Source organism: Podarcis liolepis (genome assembly GCF_965112155.1).
Source record: "Podarcis liolepis genome assembly, chromosome: 5".
NCBI lineage: Eukaryota > Metazoa > Chordata > Lepidosauria > Squamata > Lacertidae > Podarcis > Podarcis liolepis.
The window spans coordinates 11553371-11576021 of NC_139556.1; the positions used below are offsets into that span (position 1 = coordinate 11553371).

Sequence of the window (22651 nt, forward strand, 5' to 3'; positions counted from 1 at the left end):
TTGATTGTGTGTGTGTCTGTTGGAAGGATTCTTCTGTACCCCAGAAATTCCGAATTTATCTAAGAATGGAATGGAATGATGGGACTAAATATACGAAAGTGTCATAGGCTAGCAGTTGACAGCTTACAGATATGGTTACAACATTGTCATAGCTTTGCTCGTCTCACAGGCAGAGAGGTATAGAGTAGGTTAATTCTGAACTGCTCCTACCTCAATTAAAGTTTGTCCAGGTTTACAAGACAATTTTTTTCCTTTAAGTTTTAGAAGGCTTTTAAGTGGTTTTGTCTAAAAACTCTCTTCTAGAACCCCAGTGTTGAAAGTCTCTCTGGAGCAAATTGCAGCTAGGGTGGTAAGGATTAATCTCCTCCGCACCCTTACCAAGTCCTTAACTGGTTCAGAGGTGGGGAAAAGAGACTAGCAACTCAGCTATACAGCTGCAGATAAAAAGTTTTAAATGTGTTTTAAGGTGCAATATACAAATGTGACACTAGATGGCGAAAGGGAGCTTTGCAAAATTCAACGTATTTCCCCAAACGTTTTTTTAAAAAAGCATTTTCACAGCGTTTTTTATATCTGTGTCGATTCCAACTCAGAGGAAAATTCTGAGCACAGGACTCAGGCATGCGTAATATCACAAGTAGTTTAAACATTTGAGATGTGTTGAAAGTGAAAACAAGAGTTATCTGGTATCTGGCTCCTGCTAGTTGGAATCCTTGTTGAACTAGCAGAAAGAGTTTTGTGGAATGCCAGAGCTTACTATTTTTCTTTGCTTTTGGCTGCTAAGGGGTACTTAGAAAAATACCAATCAGGCCTGCAAGGTGTCTAGCAGACTCTGCAAGAGCTTCTGGGACTTTGCTAGAGGAGGCCTGAGTCAACATGACTCATCTCAACCAAGGGCTAATGTCTTTAGCGCCCTTGACAGTTAAGGGTCTCATAGCTTCTTTTTACAATGGAAAGATTGGGGAAAGTGATTGACTTACGATGAGCCAGAAAGCAAATATTAATATTGCTTGCCCCCTCCTAAACTATAGAGAAGACAACAACACGTCTCTGTAATCTGTCAGACAATCTCACTGCTAGTCAAGTGACCCCAAAGCACAGGAATAATGGGGGGGGGTGTATTCCTGGGACCAACAAGAATGTTAGTCGCTTTGTATAGCTGGAATATCGCTTTCCCCAATCATTTTGAGTTTGGAGTCCATCTGCGCTTGCCAAGCAAAACATTATTCTGCTGTATTCAGTCCCTCGTGCTAACATCATCCAAGGAGAATGGAACCAAAACACTGTGCAGTAGCTATCGTTTGGGAAGATTAAATCACCTTTTAACCCAGGTGGATTCAGCACGTTTCCCAGATTTCAAAATTATGGTATCAGGTACACCTCAACTTGTTTTATATTTGATGCAAAGCAGTCTGCTCCACTAAGAGCCAATGTTTAAATGTGCTCAGGTATTCAAGTGTACTGTGGTTCTAATTAGCTACATCATTAAGAGCTCCAGCTTGTTGCTTTAAAACAGAATTTAAGAACAAAAAGGGAGAGCCTTTCTTGGTAGTCATTCTGTTCCTGTCCTGTCCTGTCCCTACTCTGTTGGTTTTGTCTGAACTCTTAACTTTTACCCTTGTATTAAATGTTGGTGGTCTAACAGAACAGAGTCTTGTGTGTCCATTCCCCTTAGAGACTTCTCAGTAACATGCTTTCTCTAACTGCGTCCTCTTTAGTTTAGAATTTCACCCTTCATCCTGTTTGCCATTTATGAAAAAGGGTTTCTCACATATCCATGTGCTGTTAAAGATGCAGTGTTCTGCACCGACACATAAATGGGGGGGAGGGTAGCTGAGGCGGGAGGGGTCGCAACCGAAATTGCAACCCAAAGTCATATTTTTGCTTTTCAGCAATTGAATGTTTCGAGTGGATTGCCCTGGAAATTTAAGCAGGACTTAACAGGCTTTATTCGCATGTTATATTTAGTGAAAAGGTCTCCATATGTCTCCATATGTCGCCCCGCTGTTGCTGACCATGTCGTCTGCATTTCAGCTGAGGGGAAATTTTATTTCACCAGCTCTCCTCCTTCATTTGCTTGTCAATACAGTGGTACCTCGGGTTAAGTACTTAATTCATTCCGGAGGTCCGTACTTAACCTGAAACTGTTCTTAACCTGAAGCACCACTTTAGCTAATGGGGCCTCCCGCTGCTGCCGCGCCGCCGGAGCACGATTTCTGTCTGAAGCAAAGATCTTAACCTGAGGTAATATTTCTGGGTTAGCAGAGTCTATAACCTGAAGCGTATGTAACCTGAAGCGTATGTAACCCGAGGTACCACTGTAATGGCATTATCTGTCCTGGTTCAGAAATGACCCAGGACACCTTTGACACTCTGTATTGAAACAGAGTTTCGCCAGTGACATTAGTTCAATTCTATGCCTGTCTACTGAGATGCAAGCGCCATTGAATTCAATGGTACTTACTCCCAAGGAGCTGTGTATGACCGCAGCTTACATTGCCAAGTAATGGGGTGTAGGCTGCCAATTGAATGCCTCCTAAGCCACGGTGGGGGGGACGCAGAACGCCGCATCTTTAACGGCCCTTTCCTATTCTCTGCATAATGTTGTCGTTCTCTTTCTTCCATTCCCGTATCACCAACTCCTTTAGACTCGGGATATAAGCCCAGAAGAGATAGATTTAAAGAATGAGCCTTGGTATAAATTCTTTTCGGAATTGGAGTTTGGGAAACCGGTAAGTTTTGATGGTCACAGCCATTAAAAAAACAACAACTCAGCCTGCCTTACAAAACGCACATGCAACACTCCCGCCTCCATTCTGATTATAGTTATGACCGTAAGACCCAAAAAATATATACAACCTTGGGGTTTTTTTTAACAAAAAAAAAGCAGAAAGAATTTCTGTTTGCGCATCAAGCCACAGATGTACTTGGAATTCACTAAACTTGTGTCAGCAGTACTGGTGGCCCTTCGTATGCCGAAGTTTAGCATGCCACTGCAATTCATGAGAAATGGTATTTCCTTTATTTTCCAGTGGGTGCTTCCCATTCCCCTAGCAACAGCAAGGGCGGCCATTTTCTTTCTTGCTAAATAACTTCAAGCCAGGATGCCCTCGTCAACTCTTGCCAACTCTTTCCTGAAATCTTTGGCCAGCAGGATGAATCCTGTACAATACACATAGCTTGTCCCTCCCTCCTTGTGCGCCGCTGCTTTTCTCCCAGCCACGGTGCTCCGAGGAAGCTGCAGTTGCGGCAAAAATCCCAGAAATGTCCTGATGGACAGACCCATTGTGTTAATCTTTCCCACATTATTCAAAGTGGGTTTCAGATGAAGGAGTGTCATATCAGAATGCTGTAACACAAACAAGCAAACAGAATTTGATTCCGTTGTCGTGTTGCATTTATGCACACTGCCTAGCATATTGTAGGTGCTTTACCAATATTAAATTATTGTGGTGGTTTCATGTTCGTGTTCATATTTTTGAGAGGCAACCAGGTGGAAGAATTCTGCTGGGACGGATTATTCACCCAATTCACACAGATAGTCCTGCATACAAAATCCAACAGAAATTGAAAGTTTTTGATGGTTAATCCATTCTTACGTAACTTTAGAACATTTCTGATTGGGCACAGTTTTCATGGGATGACTTCCGAAACCAATCGCAATCCACCCAAGTTTTGCTCTTGAAATAATTTTTATTAAGATTTCCACACCTTCCAAACAGTCATGAAATGCAGAATTAATTTTTTTAAAAAACCTATCATAACAACTAAATTTGGGGCACATGTTTTGCATATTAACATAATAAATTAGGAAGGCGGCTCCCTCCCATTAGTGTCAGTTAAGCCCTAAACTCACACCAGAAGCTTAGGAATGAGGGTTCTTTGGCATCAAGTCTGCCCAGAAAATCCCCCTTGAGTTTTTCCTCTCACACATTGTATAAATGGATCCCATTGATCAGAAAAATTGTCCCTGGGTTAACTTTTCTGCCAGAGCAAGAGCCCATACCTTTGACCATGGGGTGTTAAGCATTGCAAACTATTCCCACCTGAGCCTATTCCTCCAGTTTTGTAAGAAGTGGAACAGATCTAGGTTTCCTTTTGCACGTTATGGGGATTCAAGAAAGCCAGGTGATCAAAACCACCACCCCCCTCCAGCAAATCACTGTATTTTTCACTCTACAGGATGCACCCGGCTATAGGACACACCTTGTTTTAGAGGGGGAGAACAAGGGGGAAAAATTCTCCCCCTCTCTGCTCAGCGCCCCTTCAGCGAAGCGGCAGGAGAAACGGAGCCTCTTCCATTTCTCCTCCCGCTTCGCTGAAGGGGCGCTGCAAAGAGAGAGGGGGATTTTTTTTTTCTTGTTCTCCCCCTCTAAAACAAGGTGCATTCTGTGTGCTCAAGGTGTGTTCACCCGAAGCCTCCGGAGTCGCTGCGCACTGACCCCTCTCCCTCTCCAGGCTTCCTTTTGCTGAACCCGAAGCCTGCGGAGCGCAGCGGGAACTTAGGCTGCGCTCCGAAGGCTTCAGGGATGGCCACCTGAAGCCTCCGGAACGCAGTGGGAACTCGCGCTGCGCTCTGGAGGCTTCAGGCGGCTACCTTGGAAGCCTGGAGAGTGAGAGGGGTCGGTGCGCACCGATCCCTCTCGCTCTCCAGGCTTCAGCGAAAGCAACGCGAAGCCTCCGGAGCGCAGAGGGAGCGCTCCCTCTGCGCTTCGGAAGCTTCGTGTTGCTATCGCTGAAGCCAAGGATCCTGCATTCGCTCCATAGGATGCACACACATTTCCCCTTCGTTTTTGGAGGGGGGAAAGTGGTCCTATAGAGCGAAAAATACGGTATAAATTGGGGTGAAACAGGAGCAGAAATTGCCAACATTCTCTTATTAATTCCATGTATGGAATGGAAAACAACCCACACAATACAATTGGTATACATTGTTGTTGTTTCTGTCAATTTACAAATGATAGAGAATTGATTCTGTTTCCCCCTCAATTGCATTGTTTCCTCTGTATTTAAATTGAATAGAGTGGAACAATGCGATGATGACATAATTTATGTAATCAATTAAGATGCGTAATTTCGCCACAGCGGACAGCGATTACAAATAGCATTGTTTTTGGCGGTTGATGAACTGGAGCAAAGAGAAGCAGCAATGAATACAGGGTGGAATGGAAATCTTACATCCCTGGTTGTAAGAGCCATGAAATTTGTGGCCTTTAGGACTGTGAAAATGCACTCTGCAGCGTTCCAAGTGCGTTCCCAGCTAGCGATCAGATTCCATCGAAACATTCAATTTGTTTTCTTCTTTTTTCACTTTTACAAAAGTGCAAAATGCTATCAGCAAAGTGAAGTTCTGCCTATTCCCCTTTGCCTATTCCCCGCAGTGCTAAGGAAAGCTCCGCTGTTGAAATTCTCACTTTAAGATCCCTATTAAAGGCATGGGAATCCTCTTAAGTAGGAAATCTGGATACCCAGCTAGGGATTAGAAGGGCAGATAATTCCATTAGAGACAGCCATTTTAATAGGCCTACATTGAATTTATAACAGGGTCCTTTTTTTCATCGTAAAATCTGCCAATATGGGCAGGAAGGAGGTGAAGTTTTAGCTGAAAGAGCAGAGAAAGAAGTGTCTTGCTGTGAAATTGTAAAAAACAAAGCAAAACCCCAACCCTTTGTCTGTGAAACATTTGCCAAGATGAATTTGAAGTTGTTTCCTTGTTCTTCACTCAGCACAGACAGGCATGAGCAGTGTAGATATATATATAAAATGTGCTTCTTCACATTTCCCCAGCAATAACTCCAGACATAGTGATGGCTTGTTTTTTTAATGTGTGATGCTCTCAGGTTAAATACTTCAGTACTCTCCAGTACTGAATACTATGCTCCCCAAAATAAGCTGGAACTGAAAGCCATTAGGAAACGTGATTCCTTACTGAAAGCTTTATTTTGGCACGTGTTTCATTTGAGCATATTGAAGAACCAGTTTGGATAGGGCAGGCATGGCCTGACTTGGCCCTCCAAATGTTTTGAGACTACAGTTCCCATCATCCCTGACCACTGGTCCTGTTAGCTAGGGATGATGGGAGTTGCAGTCCCAAAACATATGGAGGGCCATGTTTGGCCATGCCTGGGATAGGGAGAGAAACCTCTATCGGAACAACCTGAGGACCCCTTTTAAAGGTGACTCACGCCATTTTTCATTGGTCTCCAACTGTGAGCTTGGGGACAACATAGCTTTTTTCAAGCCCACAGTCAAATCTGGACAACCGTGGCCTATGGTACATTGGTGTGTGTTTTAGTCCCCTATTGGACTGAAGCTAAGTCCAATGGGACAATGGCCCCTGGTGGGACAGCCAATCTCATCTCTCCTCTCCTTGCACCGCTATATTTCAAGACCATAGGCCTTCCAAGAGGACCTGAGGACTCTTACTGGGAAAGTTTATGGCAGGCTTCCTCAACCTCAGCCCTCCAGATGTTTTGAGACTACAATTCCCATCATCCCTGACCTCTGGTCCTGCTAACTAGGAATCATGGGAGTTGTAGGCCAAAAACATCTGGAGGGCCGAGGTTGGGGAAGCCTGGTTTATGGCCTTCTTGTGCCTATGAACATAGGCCATCACATTAGGACTATTATTCCCTTCATCGTTTGAGGGACTGCCCTGTTCTGATTTGATCTCCCTTTCTGCACCACGCATTTCCTTCAACTACAATCTCTACAGATATACTCTATGTTCTCAACATTAGTGCCTAAGCCACTGGTGGTTCAAATAGCCTATGAAGTGCTAATAATGGTGTCCAGGATGGGCTCTTACTGCCCATGTTTTATCAGTTTCTCCTGCTGCCTCAATTTCCGCTTCCACTAGCTCCAACTGGAATGGCTTTGGTGCAGACAACTCTGGCCTTGTCACCTGGGCTTATGATGGATTCCCATGACCCTTCTTTTATCCCTGCCCTCCCAGGTGTGTTGGTCCCAGTGGTACCTACTTCCCCCAATGTTTTGACTCATGGGCTTCAACTGGCCTGTTGACCAACATTTCTGTGGTTGTCTCCACAACTCTGGTCTTGGTTTTACTGGAAGCTTCTATTTCCTCTATGAAAGGTTAGCACATGGGCTCAAGGCAGAACAACTCAAACCTGTTGCTGTGAATCCTGGTTTTTACTTGATTTAGATGGATACTGCTGTTCTGGTCACGCCACCCATGCTTCTGGTATATTAGAAACCACCAAGTTGGAAATCTCCTTGGGAGGGATGGAATAGCATGGTGTATCATTCCTCACCAGCATTTAATACAGAAAAAGTACCGTATTTTTCGCTCCATAAGACGCACCCGACCATAAGACGCACCTAGTTTTAGAGGAGGAGAACAAGGGGGGGAAATGTTCTCTCCCTCTCTGCGCAGCGCCTCTCCAGCAAAGTGGGAGGAGAAATGGAGGGGGCTCCATTTCTCCTGCCGCTTCGCTGAAGGGGCGCTGCGCAGCTTTCCCTCTCTGCGCAGCATCCCTTCAGCAAAGTGGCAGGATAAGCGGAGCCCCTTCCATTTCTCCTCCCACTTCGCTGAAGATGCACTGCGCAGAGAGGGAAAGCTGTGCAGCGGCTCTCCAGCGAAGTGAAGCTAGGAGAGCAAGAGGGATTGATCCTTCTTGCTCTCCTGGCTTCAGCAAAAGCAACGCAAAGCCTCCAGAGCACAGCAGGAGCGCTCCCGCTGCGCTCAGGAGGCTTCGGGCAGCTATCCCTGAAGCCAGGAGAGCAAGAGGGATCGGTGCGCACCTCTTGGTCTCCTGGCTTCAGTGAAAGCTGCGCAGCCTGCATTCACTCCATAAGACACACACACATTTCCCCTTACTTTTTAGAAGGGGAAAAGTGCGTCTTATAGAGTGAAAAATACGGTATCTGGCTGCCCTCATGTAGCAATACAGCAACCATTTTTTAATTTCTAAAATGGCTGCCCCATTGCTGTATGGGAGCAGCCATATTGTTTTGGGTTTTTTTCTGTACTAAGTGCCAGGGAGAAACAGCACATCATGGCATACACCCATGAGATTGGCAGAGCTGCCGGTTTTCACAGCTTCGAGCTGTGGGTGGGTGCGGGGAGTTTTAAAAGTAAAATGAAAAATGGTAAAAGGCAGACATCAGATCATCCTTTCAGATTCATCGTCGGGGTTCAGATTCTGGAGTGGGCCGCATTCTGAAATGCAGAAACAAGTGGGTGGCTTCAGAAAAAGGCAATTGACTCTATAGTGTAGACCTCCTAAATTTCTCCCCCAAGCCTAGTTTCTTCAGTGTACGTTGGGTTTGTTTTTCCTTTGTCTGCCATTCAGCGAATTCTTGTTGCTGGATGGCTGATAAACTGAACAAAAGGTTATAGAAGTGAATCTCCATTCCTAGTTTCATAAGACAAGGCAGCCTTGCTTCTCACCAGCATATTTTTCATTCTGCTACACCAGAAGCAGAAGCCGCTGATTTTGATTCCTATCAGTACAAGTTTCTGTTCCTTGGGCTCTGTGTAGCAGCTCCCAAACCCAGATCTGTTGGGACCCGGGACCCGGTTTCCAAACCTGGGCCCTTAATTCACTTCTTTGACTAAATTCTTAATTCCACCTTCTGTTCCTTGCGAAAGATCAACAAGTAGCTCAAACGGTGACATGAATAACTCTGCATTTTCATTGCCCCACACTGCCACCTCTGGGATTTCAGCCATTTGTTAACATGGTATGTATTTGAAGTCTGGGAAAGGGGCTGGGGATCTGTATTTAAAAGAAAAAAAGAAAAGGCAACCCCACAATTTGCTCTGTTTGAAAATCTTGGTTATACCCCTTCTTTTTCCAGGGGGGAAAGAATGTGCAATTATTATTTTTTATTATTCTGGTTTGGTTTCTTTAGCAAACTGTATTGGAAGTGCTTTCAAGCAAATTTCTAAAGCGAGCCCTGCAACACAATGCATGCTTCCTCTATCCCCCTCCCATAATCTCCTGTGTTTGTGGTTTAACAGGTTGAGACCCTGTTTCTTTCCTTCCCCTCTTCAATTTTATTTCCAGTGTTGATGCAATTTCCCCCCAATGTACTCCCTCTGTTCTAATCCAGTTTCCATGTTCTTTGTGAAGTCTTTCCTTACCTTCATTTCCTCATTTCCTCCTCTGCTTTCCATCAGCCTCCAAAAAAGATTTGGGATTATACTCCGGGAGATTGCTCTATCCTTACTAGAGAGGATAGAAAGGTAATTCAAACATACGTTGTACTATAGTATGGTTTCTGTGTGTTTGTGTGGCTTCAAGCTTTCAGTCTCTAGCAATGTTTGGATTTTACGTGAGTGCAAGTGGTGGTTTGGATTTAATTGATTTTGGATTCCTTATGCCTTGTTGCAGGCTGAAAAAGAAGCCTTAAAGCGTTCCTTTTAACCCTTGTTGGATCACAGCAGCCTCCTTGCTCTTGTGATCTGTAGCGATAATTGTACTAACAAGTGTTTTGTGCGGTACGAATGAATTTTTTACAGTGGTTTAAAAAGAAATATTTACAAGAAACACTACTAGATCATGACAAATTCAGGTGGGAATCTAAGCCAGCTGTGCTTTTGAGTACGGGAAAATGTTTGACTTTCGTCTTGTCTATCTTTGTCACTTTAAAACAAAAGGCCCTGTTTTTTCAGAATTAGCTTTTGTTTTGCCTCCCCTTAAGTGTTGTTTCTTCCTTCTTCTTCCTTCTTTAACCAGACTGACCCAGAAAAAGACATCTACCTCTATCAGACTGAGTTAGAGGCAGATATAGAAAAAATGGAGAAAATGTATAAAGATAAGAAGCAGATGAAGGTATTTCTTCTTCATTCCACGCTGCTTGCTAATCCCTGTTCCTGAACCCTCTGCTCTAATCGGGTTGCGGCTGGATAATTAGCAAACAATGTTGCTGCAAATGGTATTACACAGAGGCTGCATTCAGATGTAACACTAAACCATGGTTTACAGTTACAGGAAGGAGTTTGGGCAAGCTTTGAGCTTGTATATGCTCCCCTCCTCTATGGTGCAGCCGTGAGGTGATCGAAATCTTTCTGTTTCCATTTCCAGTCAGCCACACACAGTTTAGCATTACGTCCAAACCTTAAACTGTGATCAATAAAACATGGTGTACAGTAAACCCGCAACTTACGTTCCGGGGATCGTGCCAAAAGCCAAAATTGCGTACAGTCAAAACCCACTTGGTTCAACGATGTGTGGGCCTGCCAATGTTATTTTTACCCCTTTTAATTTGTGTGTGTGCAATTTTTGTGTGTCGAGGTCCACAAGACACCCCCAAAGAAAAACACAATTGACACTTAATTTTTGTTTAAGGTTTTTGGCATAATTTTGGCCACAAGTTTATTCAAATTACAGCAATGTGAGTGGTTGCTTAGGCATTGGTAGCACTAACTGACCCCGCACGGGGACAGCCCTGACATTCACACACCCCGCGAAGTCAGCAAGGGTAAGTCACCTGGGGAGAGAGACGGGACTGGGAACCATGCCTCACCTCTCCCCAGGATGCTCCCAGGGGCTTGCGTGGCCCTAGCCCCTTGCCAGGGGGTTTCGGACAAAAGCATGGGGAGCCCCTGGGTTCCTTTAATGGAAAACCCTTGAAGCAGCAGCAGCATTTTGGAGGGGCAGGCACAGCCAAATCCATGCCCCTCCACCAACCAATTCCAAGACCAATGCCTAACCGCAAACCTTACAAGTTGTGATGATTTGCTATGCAGTAGGCAAAAAACCAAGTGGCACACGCTAATCAGCCAAATGGACAAAATTCCTACCGGGCCCCTGCCCCAAAGCAGACGACCCCATGACAGGCATAGCAAGGTCAAGCAAACAGCCTAAAATTAGGGAAGGGAGGGCGGGTGATCCGATGCACCCAGCGAAAAGAGGAAGTTCGTTGCTGCGTGCATTGTATTTAACAAATAGGGCTGTCAATCAACAAATGGCAACATCTAGATGGTAACAGCCCGCCCCTGCTTAAAGGATGGCCAAACCATTTGCCTAGCAACAGTGAGGTGTCTCATCAGCCCCAACCGCAACACATGCTCTCCACGAGGGAGAACACGCTTTGTGGGCTTACTGTGTTGGGGGGGGAAAGGTATCTCAAAAGCGGTCAGAGCACTTTACAGACCCTATTTTCCTGGGACATTTCTGAATTTACCTAAGCCGCCTGGTTTTTGATTTGATCCCGGAATGTCCCGCTTTGCCTTAGAACATCCCTGTTTCTCATTGGAGAAATGTTAGGGAGGGTGTGGAGTTATGTGACTCCCTGAGCCAAGGAGATAAATAACTATACAACCTTTAGAAGACATCTGAAGTCAGCCCTGTCTAGGGAAGGTTTAAAAGGGGGTGGGGCTTAATGTTTTATTATGTTTTTATATCTGTTGGAAGCCACACAGAGTGTCTGGGGCGGGATAATGATGACAACAACAACAACAGGCAGTCCTGTTTAGGGAAGCTTTTAATGTCTGATACATTACTGTATTTTAATATTTTGTTGGAAGCCACCCAGGGTGGCTGGGGAAGCCCAGCCAGATGGGCGGGGTATAAATAAATTATTATTATTATTATTATTATTATTATTATTATTATTATTATTATTAAATAGTACATCTTTATTTCCATCAGAGGAATATGGGAGGGTATGGCTTTATCTCCCATGTAACTTAATTTTCAAATGCATTTGATTATCCTTCTTATCCTTAATTCAAACAACACCCTGAAGCAATCTCATTGCAGTGTACAGAAACCGAAGTTTCAGTGGCCCATTTTCTTTGTGTATGCTTCCACCTCTTTTTGTAGAAGACGGGTCGGAGGGAGGTATAATAATTCTAAATACAGCCTGTCTGCCTTAGAGCCAAGACAGTTGTTGTTGTTGTTGTTGTTGTTTGGTTATTTAGTCATGTCCGACTCTTCGTGACCCCATGGACCAGAGCACGCCAGGCACTCCTGTCTTCCACTGCCTCCCGCAGTTTGGTCAAACCCATGCTAGAAGCTTCGAGAACACCGTCCCACCATCTCATCTTCTGTCGTCCCCTTCTCCTTGTGCCCTCCATCTTTCCCAACATCAGCGTTTTTTCCAGGAAGTCTTCTCTTCTCATGAGGTGGCCAAAGTATTGGAGCCTCGGCTTCAGGATCTGTCCTTCTAGTGAGCACTCAGGGCTGATTTCCTTAAGAATGGAGAGGTTTGATCTTCTTGCAATCCATGGGACTCTCAAGAGTCTCCTCCAGCACCATAATTCAAAAGCATCCATTCTTCGGCGATCAGCCTTCTTTATGGTCCAGCTCTCACTTCCGTACATCCCTACTGGGAAAACCATGGCTTTAACTATGCGGACCTTTGTTGGCAAGAGCCAAGCCAGACACGAGGCTAAATGTGCCTTTGCATTTAAAGTGCACATATATAGCTTTGTTTCTAAGAAAAGCAAATAATTTCGGGGGGGGGTGTCCTAAGCAGGATCAGGGCTAGGGTGGTTAAGGAAGGGGGAAATTGGCCCTTGCCCTCACCATAATCCCAAGAAAAATCCCATCCAGTGTTGCAGTGGGAAGAAAGCATTGAACATCATGTCTGGTTTGGCACTTAGCGGTTGCAAACTGTGATGTCCACTATCCACTCCCAACCTTTTTATTGTTTGCTCTGTTGAAAAGAAAACCGGCTTCAAGCTGTTTCTTTAAACAAACAAACAAAAAATAAAGAAGCTTTTTATGATCTGGTGTATATGTATTTTACCTTCTACGCTAGAGAAATATAATCTTCCTTTGGAAAGTGATTGGCTTGGGCAGAAGAAAGTCGCGTAGGCCGTAATTATAAAATGGACCTCCCACTGAGCAGTTTATTTCCCTTAATATGCTTAAGGCTTTCTTTAAAATAAGGCATTGACAGACAAATAATCACGGTGCAAAGGCGTGGCCTGGGTTAAAATCTTTTACTTCCGTGAAGGAACCTCCAATCAAATGCACGCCAATCGGAATCAGTGTATAAAGTCCAGGATTTGAATTTAGGGTGGAAAATTGCTTGCTGGAGTCCCTCCCCCTCTCTCTGTCTCTCCTTTTGCTTTGCACGAAAGCTTGTGCATATCACTGACTTATTTGTCTGGATTCTTGCAGAGTACGACAGGCTCCTCTCCTCCAGAAACTTCCTCGGATCATTTGCCTCAGTAAGTTTTGAATGCTGCGCTCTGGTGTTGATGTTTTGAAGCATTGATCGCGTTGGGAGCTGTAGCTGCAGGTCCTTTGAGAGCTGTGCCCATGTACAACATCGCAGGGATCATTTTATGTGTGTGGGGCTGTGGGATAAACCACAGAGCCTAGGACTTGCCGATCAGAAGGTCGGCGGTTCGAATCCCCGCAATGGGGTGAGCTCCAGTTGCTCAATCCCTGCTCCTGCCAACCTAGCAGTTCGAAAGCATGTCAGAGTGCAAGTAGATAAATAGGTACCACTCCGGTGGGAAGGTAAACAGATTTTCCATTCACTGCTCTGGTTCGCCAGAAGTGGCTTAGTCATGCTGGCCACATGACCCGGAAGCTGTACGCCGGCTCCCTTGGCCAATAAAGCGAGATGAGCGCCGCAACCCCAGAGTCGGTCATGACTGGACCTAATTTTCAGGGGTCCCTTTACCTTTACCTTTAAGCTGGATTCAAAGGGTATATGGGTGACATTTCTAGTTCTAAGTGTGCCCTGAAATTAGCACAGGCAAAAGGTTATTGGAGGGACCTAAGAAGGTTCTCTCTTAAAAATTTCCTCTGGAGTGATTCAAGTCAGAATGTGCTTAGCTTCTTCAGGCTTTCTTTTTGCCATTCTGAATCAAACTAATCGGAGTTGAAATGAATACGCCGTATGCGGTGCTGTCACAGGTAGCGTAGCGCAAGGGTTGGTAATATTTTTGACCTAGTGCGACCGATCTTTTATATTTCCTCACCCTGTGCACAAACTTGAGCAGGTGGGCGGGGCAACCCACCCGTCAGTCATCGGAAGACGTCAGGTGACGGACGGGTGCATAGCCCCGCCCACCTGTCAAAGATGGCTCACAGGGTGTGTGAGGAGCGTGCTTTGCCAGCATGTGCCTCTCTAGGAATACACTGGCAAAAACAGAACCCTCAGGATCATCTAGTCCAGCAGTGGTGAAATAAAAATAAAATTTTATGAAGATGCAGTTCTGCTGGTACTTGACACCACTAAAACTATATAAAATGTATAAGAACACATGAAGTAAATGTTGGAGATGTGGAGAGGGGGAAGGCTCAATGTTACATATGTGGTGGACCTGTAAGAAAATTAAGGAATTTTGGGATGTAATTTATAATGAGTTCAAAAGAATGATTAAGGTATCTCATATATATATATATATAATATATGAGATACCTTAATCATTTCATATATACCGTATTTTTCGCTCCATAAGACGCACATTTTTCTTCCTAAAAAGTAAGGGGAAATGTCTATGCATCTTATGGAGCGAATGCATGGTCCCTGGAGCCGAATTGCCCAGGGGCGGAAAGCAGATTGTGCTTTTTCTTTTTTGAAAGAGAGAAGTGGGTGTTGAAACAAAGCCACTAATGGGCAAGCGATCGGGGAAGGAGATAAGGGACGCTAGAGATAAAGGAGGCTGCCTGGGAGGGGGGAGGCAAAGACAGCAAAGGGGCGAAACAGGAAGACTAAAGCAAAAGAGAGAAATTAGAAGAAAAAGAGGAGAAAAAACTGCTCCAGCTAAGGAAAAGACACTACAGTAAGGCAAACAAGAGGGAAGGGAGTGTTGAAAGGAAAGGTCGGTGGGCTCGGAAGAGAGATAAGGGACGCTAGCGGAGGCTGCCTGAGAGGGGGGAGGTAAAAGCCCATGGATCCTCTGGATTTTTACATTGGGTCGCCCCACATTCACCATCAGATTACATAGCATGTCCATGGCTACAGCCTGCACCAAAAAAAAATCACGCATCCACTGTTTCCTGGGGCTGCAATGGTGCAAAAATGTGGTTACAAAGCATGGGTGCACATGGTTCCTCAGGATTTTTGCATTGGGTCACCCCGAATTCACCATCAGATCCTCCTCCAAAAACTAGGTGCATCTTATAGTCTGGTGCGCCTTATGGAGCAAAAAATACGGTATATACCCAAAGGCTTTCCTCCTGGGGATACCAGACCCAGGCATACCTTAAATAGCGAGAGAAATATTATTGTATGCCACAGTAGAATATTGATCGCTATGAATTGGATAGTAGAGGAAACCCCAGCAAAGCTGGAGTGGCAAAGTAAACTGCTGGAATAGGCCAGGTTGGCAAAAATGACAGAAAAACTGAGAGGTCATACTGATGAAACATTTATTAGGAAATGGGACATGTACAAAAAATATCTAAAGGATTATTGTAATAGCATGACATCAGTTGCAGGAGCGGAATGACGCCTGTGGTGTGATAGATAACTATAGGGGAATATAATACTGATGGAAATTAACAAAAGAAAATGATAAATATTGTGCTAGATAGACTAAGTGGTAGATGCACGATGGGGTGGTGGGAAGTCTTTAGAAATCCAAGAAGAACGCAATGTGATGTGATGTAACAAATATTATCATTTACTTTTCTTTCTTCTGGTTAACCTCTTTGTTGGTTATTTCATTTTAATCTCAATAAAGCATAAAAAATGGAGGGGGTGGGAAACAAAACGTCTAGTCCGGCAGCTATCCCGTATAGGAATCGAACCTGCAACACCACACTCTAACCAACTGAGCCGCGTTGAACTGTTTGCTCCCTAGCTGATGAGCAGAGGATTGTGCCCTCTTTGCAGGAATCTGCTTTGACCAGCTCATTGCCCACAGGGAAGGTTCTGGTGAGATGTACCTAGCAGGATGGAGCCCTGCCCACCAGCTGACCTCACTTGATGGACAGTGGGTGTGGTTGGGGGGGAATAATAATAATAATAATAATAATAATAATAATAATAATAATAATAATTTATTTGTACCCGGCCCATCTGGCTGGGTTTCCCCAGCCACTCTGGGCGGCTTCCACAAAGACCAAAAATACACTAAGATGTCACACATTAAAAACTTCCCTGAACAGGACTGCCTTAAGATGTCTTCTGAATATCAGGTAGTTGTTTATCTCTTTGACATCTGATAGGAGGGCGTTCCGCAGGGTGGGCGCCACTACCAAGAAGGCCCTCTGCCTGGTTCCCTGTAACTTGGCAGTGAGGGAACCGCCAGAAGGCCCTTGGCGCTGGACCTCAGTGTCCGGGCTGAACAATGGGGGTGGAGACGCTCCTTCAGGTATACTGGGCCGAGGCCATTTAGGGCTTTAAAGGTCAACACCCAACACTTTGAATTGTGCTCGGAAACGTACTAGGAGCCAATGTAGGTCTTTCAAGACCGGTGTTATATGGTCTCAGCGGCCGCCCCCAGTCACCAGTCTAGCTGCCGCATTCTGGATTAGTTGTAGTTTCCGGGTCACCTTCAAAGGTAGCCCCACATAGAGCGCATTGCAGTATCTCCAAGCGGGAGATAACCAGAATGACCTCATAGGCCAGTTTGCACCGCTGGCAGTCTTCCCCACCCCTGTTGGAGTGAAATGCCCTGGGCCTTGATGGCTTTCCAGCCAGAGGGTGCCATTGGTTTTCTTCATGATAAGCTCGGGTTGTTTCTTTGATGGAAGCTAGAGAATTACTCCTGGCTATGCATTTCAGCACCACACAGAGAAGGAACAGCTGCTCTGCCTTTCTCTTCCCATCCTACCAGAGCCGTCTTTCCCATAGGGCTTAGTGGTGTGTCGCGCCAGGGCGCCAGCCTCTCAGGGGCGCCCCAGCAAGTGGGGGAGCTGAGAGGCTTTGCCAGCGGCCTCCCCTTTCCCTGCATGCCTGCCAGCTGCGCCCCATCAACCATACGGCAGGCGGGTGTGGAGCTTGCCTCCCAAGCCTCCGCGGGAGGAGAACGATCCCTGCAGAGGATTGGGAAAAGGCCAACAACTCTGTGAAATGGGGGGGGGGGGCGGAGGGATCTTTGCACCATGGAGCCAGATAATAATAATAATAAATTTTATTTTTATCCCCCCCTCCCCATCCGAAGCCCGGCTCAGGGCGGCTAACAACAATAAAATAATACAACATTCTAAAATCATTTCATTAAAATTAATTCAACTGAAATTGATGGCAACCATTAGGCTAAAGTTCTGTGAAGATTGCCAAAGGAGAGAGTCAGGCTGTGCCCTGACCAAAGGCCTGGTGGAACAGCTCTGTCTTTCAGGCCCTGCGGAAAGATGTCAAGTCCCACAGGGCCCTGGTCTCTTGTGACAGAGCGTTCCACCAGATTGGAGCCACAGCCGAAAAAACCCTGGCTCTAGTTGAGGCCAGCCTAACCTCCCTGTGGCCCGGGATCTCCAAGATGTTTTTATTTGAAGACCTTAAGGTCCTCCGTGGGATATACCAGGAGAGGCGGTCCTGTAGGTACGAGGGTCCTAGGCCGTATAGGGCTTTAAAGGTTAAAACCAGCACCTTAAACCTGATCCTGTACTCCACCGGGAGCCTGTGCAGCTGGTATAGCACTGGGTGAATGTGATCTCGCAGCGAGGACCCCGTAAGGAGTCTTGCTGCGGCATTCTGCACCTGCTGGAGTTTCTGGGTCAGTCTCAAGGGCAGCCCCACGTAGAGCGAGTCACAATAATCCAGTCTGGAGGTGACCGTCACGTGGATCACAGTGGCTAGGTCAGATATGCTTAAGATGGCCCTGCATCTTACCTTCCTTTTGATGCTTACATTCCCGTCACGTAAAGTACAGGGAGCCGATGTGTGTTTTGCATACAAAAATCTCTGCAACCCCTGGAAAGGCATGTGATCCAGAAATTCAAGGTGTTTTCGCTCTTAGCAATTTCACAGCGCTGTGTTGAGCTGCCAGCATGGCCCGTCTACAATTTTGCAACTTTTTTAAAAAAAAAAAATTGCTAAAGAAATTAAGTCTCCCTCCTCCTGCATACTTTTAGCTCGCCGTATTCCCCCAGCTACCATTCTGCAAAGAGAGAGTTTGAAACAGCTCTGGGAGATGCCACCGGGCCGGAAAACGAAAGGCAAATATACAAAAGTGTTTTAGAAGGTGGCGATATCCCGCTGCAAGGGCTAAGCGGTCTCAAACGTCCCTCCAGCTCGGCTTCCACTAAAGGTATGTCGCTAGAGCAACAATTTCCATGCATCTTCATGGACTGGCTGTTGTCGGTAGAACTTTAAAAACAGGTTGTGTCAATATATCTGTGCCGGGAAATGGTGTGCTTGTGTCAGGGTTTGAGATGTGAGGAATAGTTTCTGGGGTGGTAATATCTGACTGCACAATTTCATACTTCAGTCGGGGTGTGTGTGTCCTTTTCAATGCTTCCCCACTTTAAAAAAAAAAAAAAAACCTTTAAAAATTTAGCCTGTTCCCTGCATGTTAGATTTCTTCTTGCAGGGAGTTTTATAAAAAGGAGCATGCAAATCAGCCACATGCCATCTAGGTTGGTAAAACCCATTTTGCCATCACACAATTCTCTTACTCTGCCACACATGTAGACCAGGCCACAGTCAACCTACATTGGGATCAGATTGGCTTCAGATCCAGGAGTTTAATAAACCCAAGTATCCAAGAAAAGATTTGTTAATCTGCTGGTATCTGCTCTTCTTTCCGGGGTTTAGAACCATATTTTGACCCCAGGTTTCATGGGAGCAAATTTTCCTACAAACAATTGGGTGGAGGATTAAAGGGGGCGGGTTACTGATTCATCTCTACAAAGAATTTGCTTATCACTCATCTATCCTTTTTAAGTTGCCATGTTTGTCCCTGCTCACTTCCAAGCACAGTCCAGTTACGCTCCCTCTGAATCTTGCTTATGGTTTGACCTTCCCTGGCCACGGTATTCTCTTCCCCTCACTCCCTTTTGTCTTCAGAGCATCCTCACGGACCCACACCACTCAAACCAGTTTCCCCCACCCATGGTAGAGCGTTCTCTTCCGCCCATCCTCTTGCCAGTTTAGCTTCCTAAACTGGACATTTATCTGGGATTGCCTTGCCTGTCGACCTTACTTATTCTTCCACTGTGGTGCCCTGTGTGGCTTTTCTATGCCTGACTTAATAGAGAGCTAACAACACTAGCAGTTGCGAAAGAGCGTAATAAAAGAGCAAAATGCATTATGAGCTGCAAAGACTGTGGCTAATGCAATAGTTGTGGTGAATTAACGCAAGTCAAAGTTGTGCATTAAGCCCTGCTGATTTCAAAGAAGTCCCTTGACAATCTGTGAAATCACTGGTGTTGAAAGCAATTAATTCTATGTTGACAGCTCGCTTCTGGGTTTCTTTTCTTTTACATTTTTGCTGTTACTTTTCCGAACGTTATCTCCGCAACCTTGCCACACATTTGTTGTAAAAAAACACACAAAAAACCCTGAAATTCCCAGGAACTCACAAGTTACTCAGTGAAGTCACAGACTTTTGCCTATAGAGGTACAGAGAACGCTCACATTGGCCCCACATCTATAAGAAATACAAAATAATTCATGAGATGTCTTTTGTGGAACCAACCTTTCTTACTGTAATAGTCTGAAGCTTTTCAGTTATATTTTCCTCAGGCAGAAAAGGGGCAAATTCTCAGAGCTTCAGAGGGCAACATTGCAGTCACTTTTAGGAATTTCATCTTGCAGATAGTCATCTAATAGCAAAGCCTTTTTAACTGTAAACGTATAACAGTGTTTTTACTAGGAGTTCCTGCCTTTTATAATGTGCAAAGACACCATTTGAAGCACAGGATATAAATCTTTGAATAAATATAGCCTTTTATATTTGACAAACTTGTGGCTATTCAATCTTCCAGTTGTATATAATACAGTGCAAAACAGTACAGCACTCTCTTGAAGACTCTCAAATCTCATTTTTGCCATCAAAGCGCTCGCCCACAAATGACAATCTGTTCTTTTCCATTGTCACTTCCAAGTGTGATGCGTGGGATGTTCAGAGCTGTTAATTTTTACCCTTTAAAATCTCAAAAGGATCTACCTTGTGTCTCCGTAGATTTACAGGGGTGTTAAATAGCGTCATATTGTATTGACTGAAATTATTAGCAGTGTTGCTGCCTGCGGGTGCTGAGTATTTATTTTATTTTTCCTTCAAGGAAGATTTTGCTCTTAAGCAGAAAGCTTGCGTGCTGTTTCATCTAACAGCAGTTTAAACCAACAGCTTTATTTATGCACAGGCGTTTTGCATGCCAGGCACAGCCAGTTAGATTGCAAGCTTTTGCTGATTTTCATATGAGCACTTACCGTATTTTTCGCTCCATAGGGCGCACCTAGTTTTGGGAGGAGGAAAACAAGAAAAAAAATATTCTGAATCCCAGAAGCGAGAACAGCAAGAGGGATCTGGCTTCTGGGATACCGTGTGGCTGTTCTGGCTTCTGGGATAACCACGCCAAGCCTCTTCAGGGCAGCGGGATGAAGGCTCCCCTGCCCAAAGAGGCTGCGCAGGGCTAAGGCAGAAGCCAGGACAGGCACGTCGCTGAAGGGGCGCTGCGCAGTTCTCCCTCTCTGCGCAGTGCCCTTCAGCGAAGCTGGAGAAGGAACAGAAGGAGTCCCTTCTGTTCCTCCTCCATCTTCGCATGAGAGGCGCGTCGCTCAAGGGGCGCTGCACCTTCTCTCTCTCTGCGCAGTGCCTCTCCTTCACAGGAGCCTGCATTCGCTCCATAGGACACACACACATTTCCCCTTCATTTTTGGAGGGGGGAAGTGCATCCTATAGAGCGAAAAATACGGTAATATACCCTGTTGCTCCAGATTCCTAAACCAGCGGCACTGACTTGTAGAGAACTCCGCTGTCCCTAGTTTAGAAGCTCCTCTGACGTCGCAGGATTTACCTCCCTGAACACGAACAGTCCTGTGTTAGCTCGGCAGCACAGCTTGGCTCTTCCATCGCTCTCCTGCATTCCTTTTTAACATTGCCTGTCTCAAGATTGCATTGAGTGAAGCCACAAAAAGCATGTCATTTCCCTCCCTTCCCCTCCCCTCTTTCTCCACAGCTTTGCCACACTTAAGCTAACAGGTTGTATTTATTTTATTCTGCATGCTTTCCAGTGGATCGTAAAGGTGGGAATGTTCATACGATTGCACCCTCTTCAGTTAATAGCCGAACCCTTAACTCTAATAATGCTGGCCCAGTAGGTCGCCCATGTAAACATAAGAAACCCTTATCTGCTGCAAAGGTCTGCATTGCTGAAATTCTTCCGTCCAAATTCAAACCCAGGCTGGCTGCTCCACCTATTTCTGGGCAGGACAGAAAGGATCTCTTGCCTCACGAGAAAACGCAGAGCTGCGAAAACCTCCGCAGCTCTTTTGCCTCCTTTGATAGCAGGAAGGATTTTGAGAACTTGCTGATGAAGTCCAAGCAAGAGTTTGCTGTCAAATCCATCAGTACACAGAGCTTGCAAGAATATGGCTCTTCCAGCTCCAGGAAGGGCTCTCGGAAGAACGAGAAGGAGTTCACCATGTTGTATAAAGACATGCACCATATCAACCGCTCCGGGATCCAGCTGAGTAGCATTTCGTCCTGCAGCGTGAAGGAAATTGCATCCCTGTTTGAAAAGGAGCCGGAGGACAAGAAGGAGCCCAACCCCAGTCGGGAGAACCTGGAGCAGATCCCCAAGCACACGGTCTCCTCTCGCATCACTGCCTTTGAGTTGCTGATCCAGAGATCCCTCTCCATGCCTGCTCTCAACTTCTCCAGCTTCCAGGTCAAATCTCCCGCTCCGAGCCTCTCTAACAGCTGCCTAGCTTCAGCTCGTTCGGCCGAATACCTGTTGGATTTTGCCAAGCCAGACCTGGGACCTGCCAACCTCGCCGATAGGTCCTCCTATTCGTGCAGCAATACGGAGGACGTGACCTCGGAAGTCAGTGACCTGGCGCCTGTGGAAACGCTCTCGGCTTGCACCGACGAGATAGATCTGTTCTCCAACATATCCAATGACAGCGGCGGCGACAGCATCACCAGTGGGCCCTTGAGATACAAAGCTAACCAGTGCAAAGGAACCTGCCCTGCTTCTTACACCAGGTTTACAACCATTCGGAGGCACGAACAGCAACAGTCCGGCAGAGGGGAACCCCAAGAAGATAAGCAGCTGCTTCCCAGAAATGTCTATCTCATGAGCCCTCTTCCCTTCAGACTGAGAAAACCCGTGCAGCACAGCTCCCGAAAGACTCCGCCTCTGCAGATCCCGGCAGACCTGTTGGCATCCAGTTGTGAGATCCAGAATAATCTGGCTCGGTCGAGGGGGAGTCTGGTGGACAGGGTGGACAGCTCCCTCTTCCACGAGCTGTATATCCGACAGAAACCTCCGGCCCCCAAACGCCTCTCTTCCTATGACGTCCTCAAAAGGTTTAGCCACTTCCTGGATATGGAAACATGCCAAAATAGCTCCCTAATGGACATCCCAGATGCCTTTAATAATGGGAATGTTCCATATGCATTATACCACAACCTGGACACAAACAACAACCCTCACAGGACGTACTTTGGAGGTGGCATTTTTGAGTATTTTACTGGTGTTACTTCATCTGTACCCCACTTTGCTTCTCCTCTCTGTTTTGTTTTTTTAAAAAAACCCCTTCCCCTACATTTCATCTTTTCCTGTGCGTCCCTTGTGCCGTCCTCCTTGCATTTCAGGACTTG

General features: G+C 45.7%; 1 protein-coding gene across 50 annotated transcripts in view; it reads left to right on the top strand.

Annotated features, from left to right (window-relative positions):
* Positions 1-22651, top strand: part of SORBS1 (sorbin and SH3 domain containing 1) — a 202418-nt gene that overhangs the window by 145473 nt on the left and 34294 nt on the right. For 34 of the 50 annotated variants that reach the window (XM_083505434.1, XM_083505438.1, XM_083505402.1 and 31 more), the window contains 5 exons: positions 2649-2732; positions 9146-9211; positions 9705-9800; positions 13101-13150; positions 17958-18133. In XM_083505434.1, coding sequence (XP_083361560.1) covers positions 2649-2732; positions 9146-9211; positions 9705-9800; positions 13101-13150; positions 17958-18133 — 472 coding nt within the window. Of the gene's footprint in view, positions 1-2648; positions 2733-9145; positions 9212-9704; positions 9801-13100; positions 13151-17957; positions 18134-21060; positions 22501-22651 lie in introns of all 50 variants that reach the window. The other 16 variants (XM_083505445.1, XM_083505444.1, XM_083505397.1 and 13 more) reach the window with 3 other exon arrangements.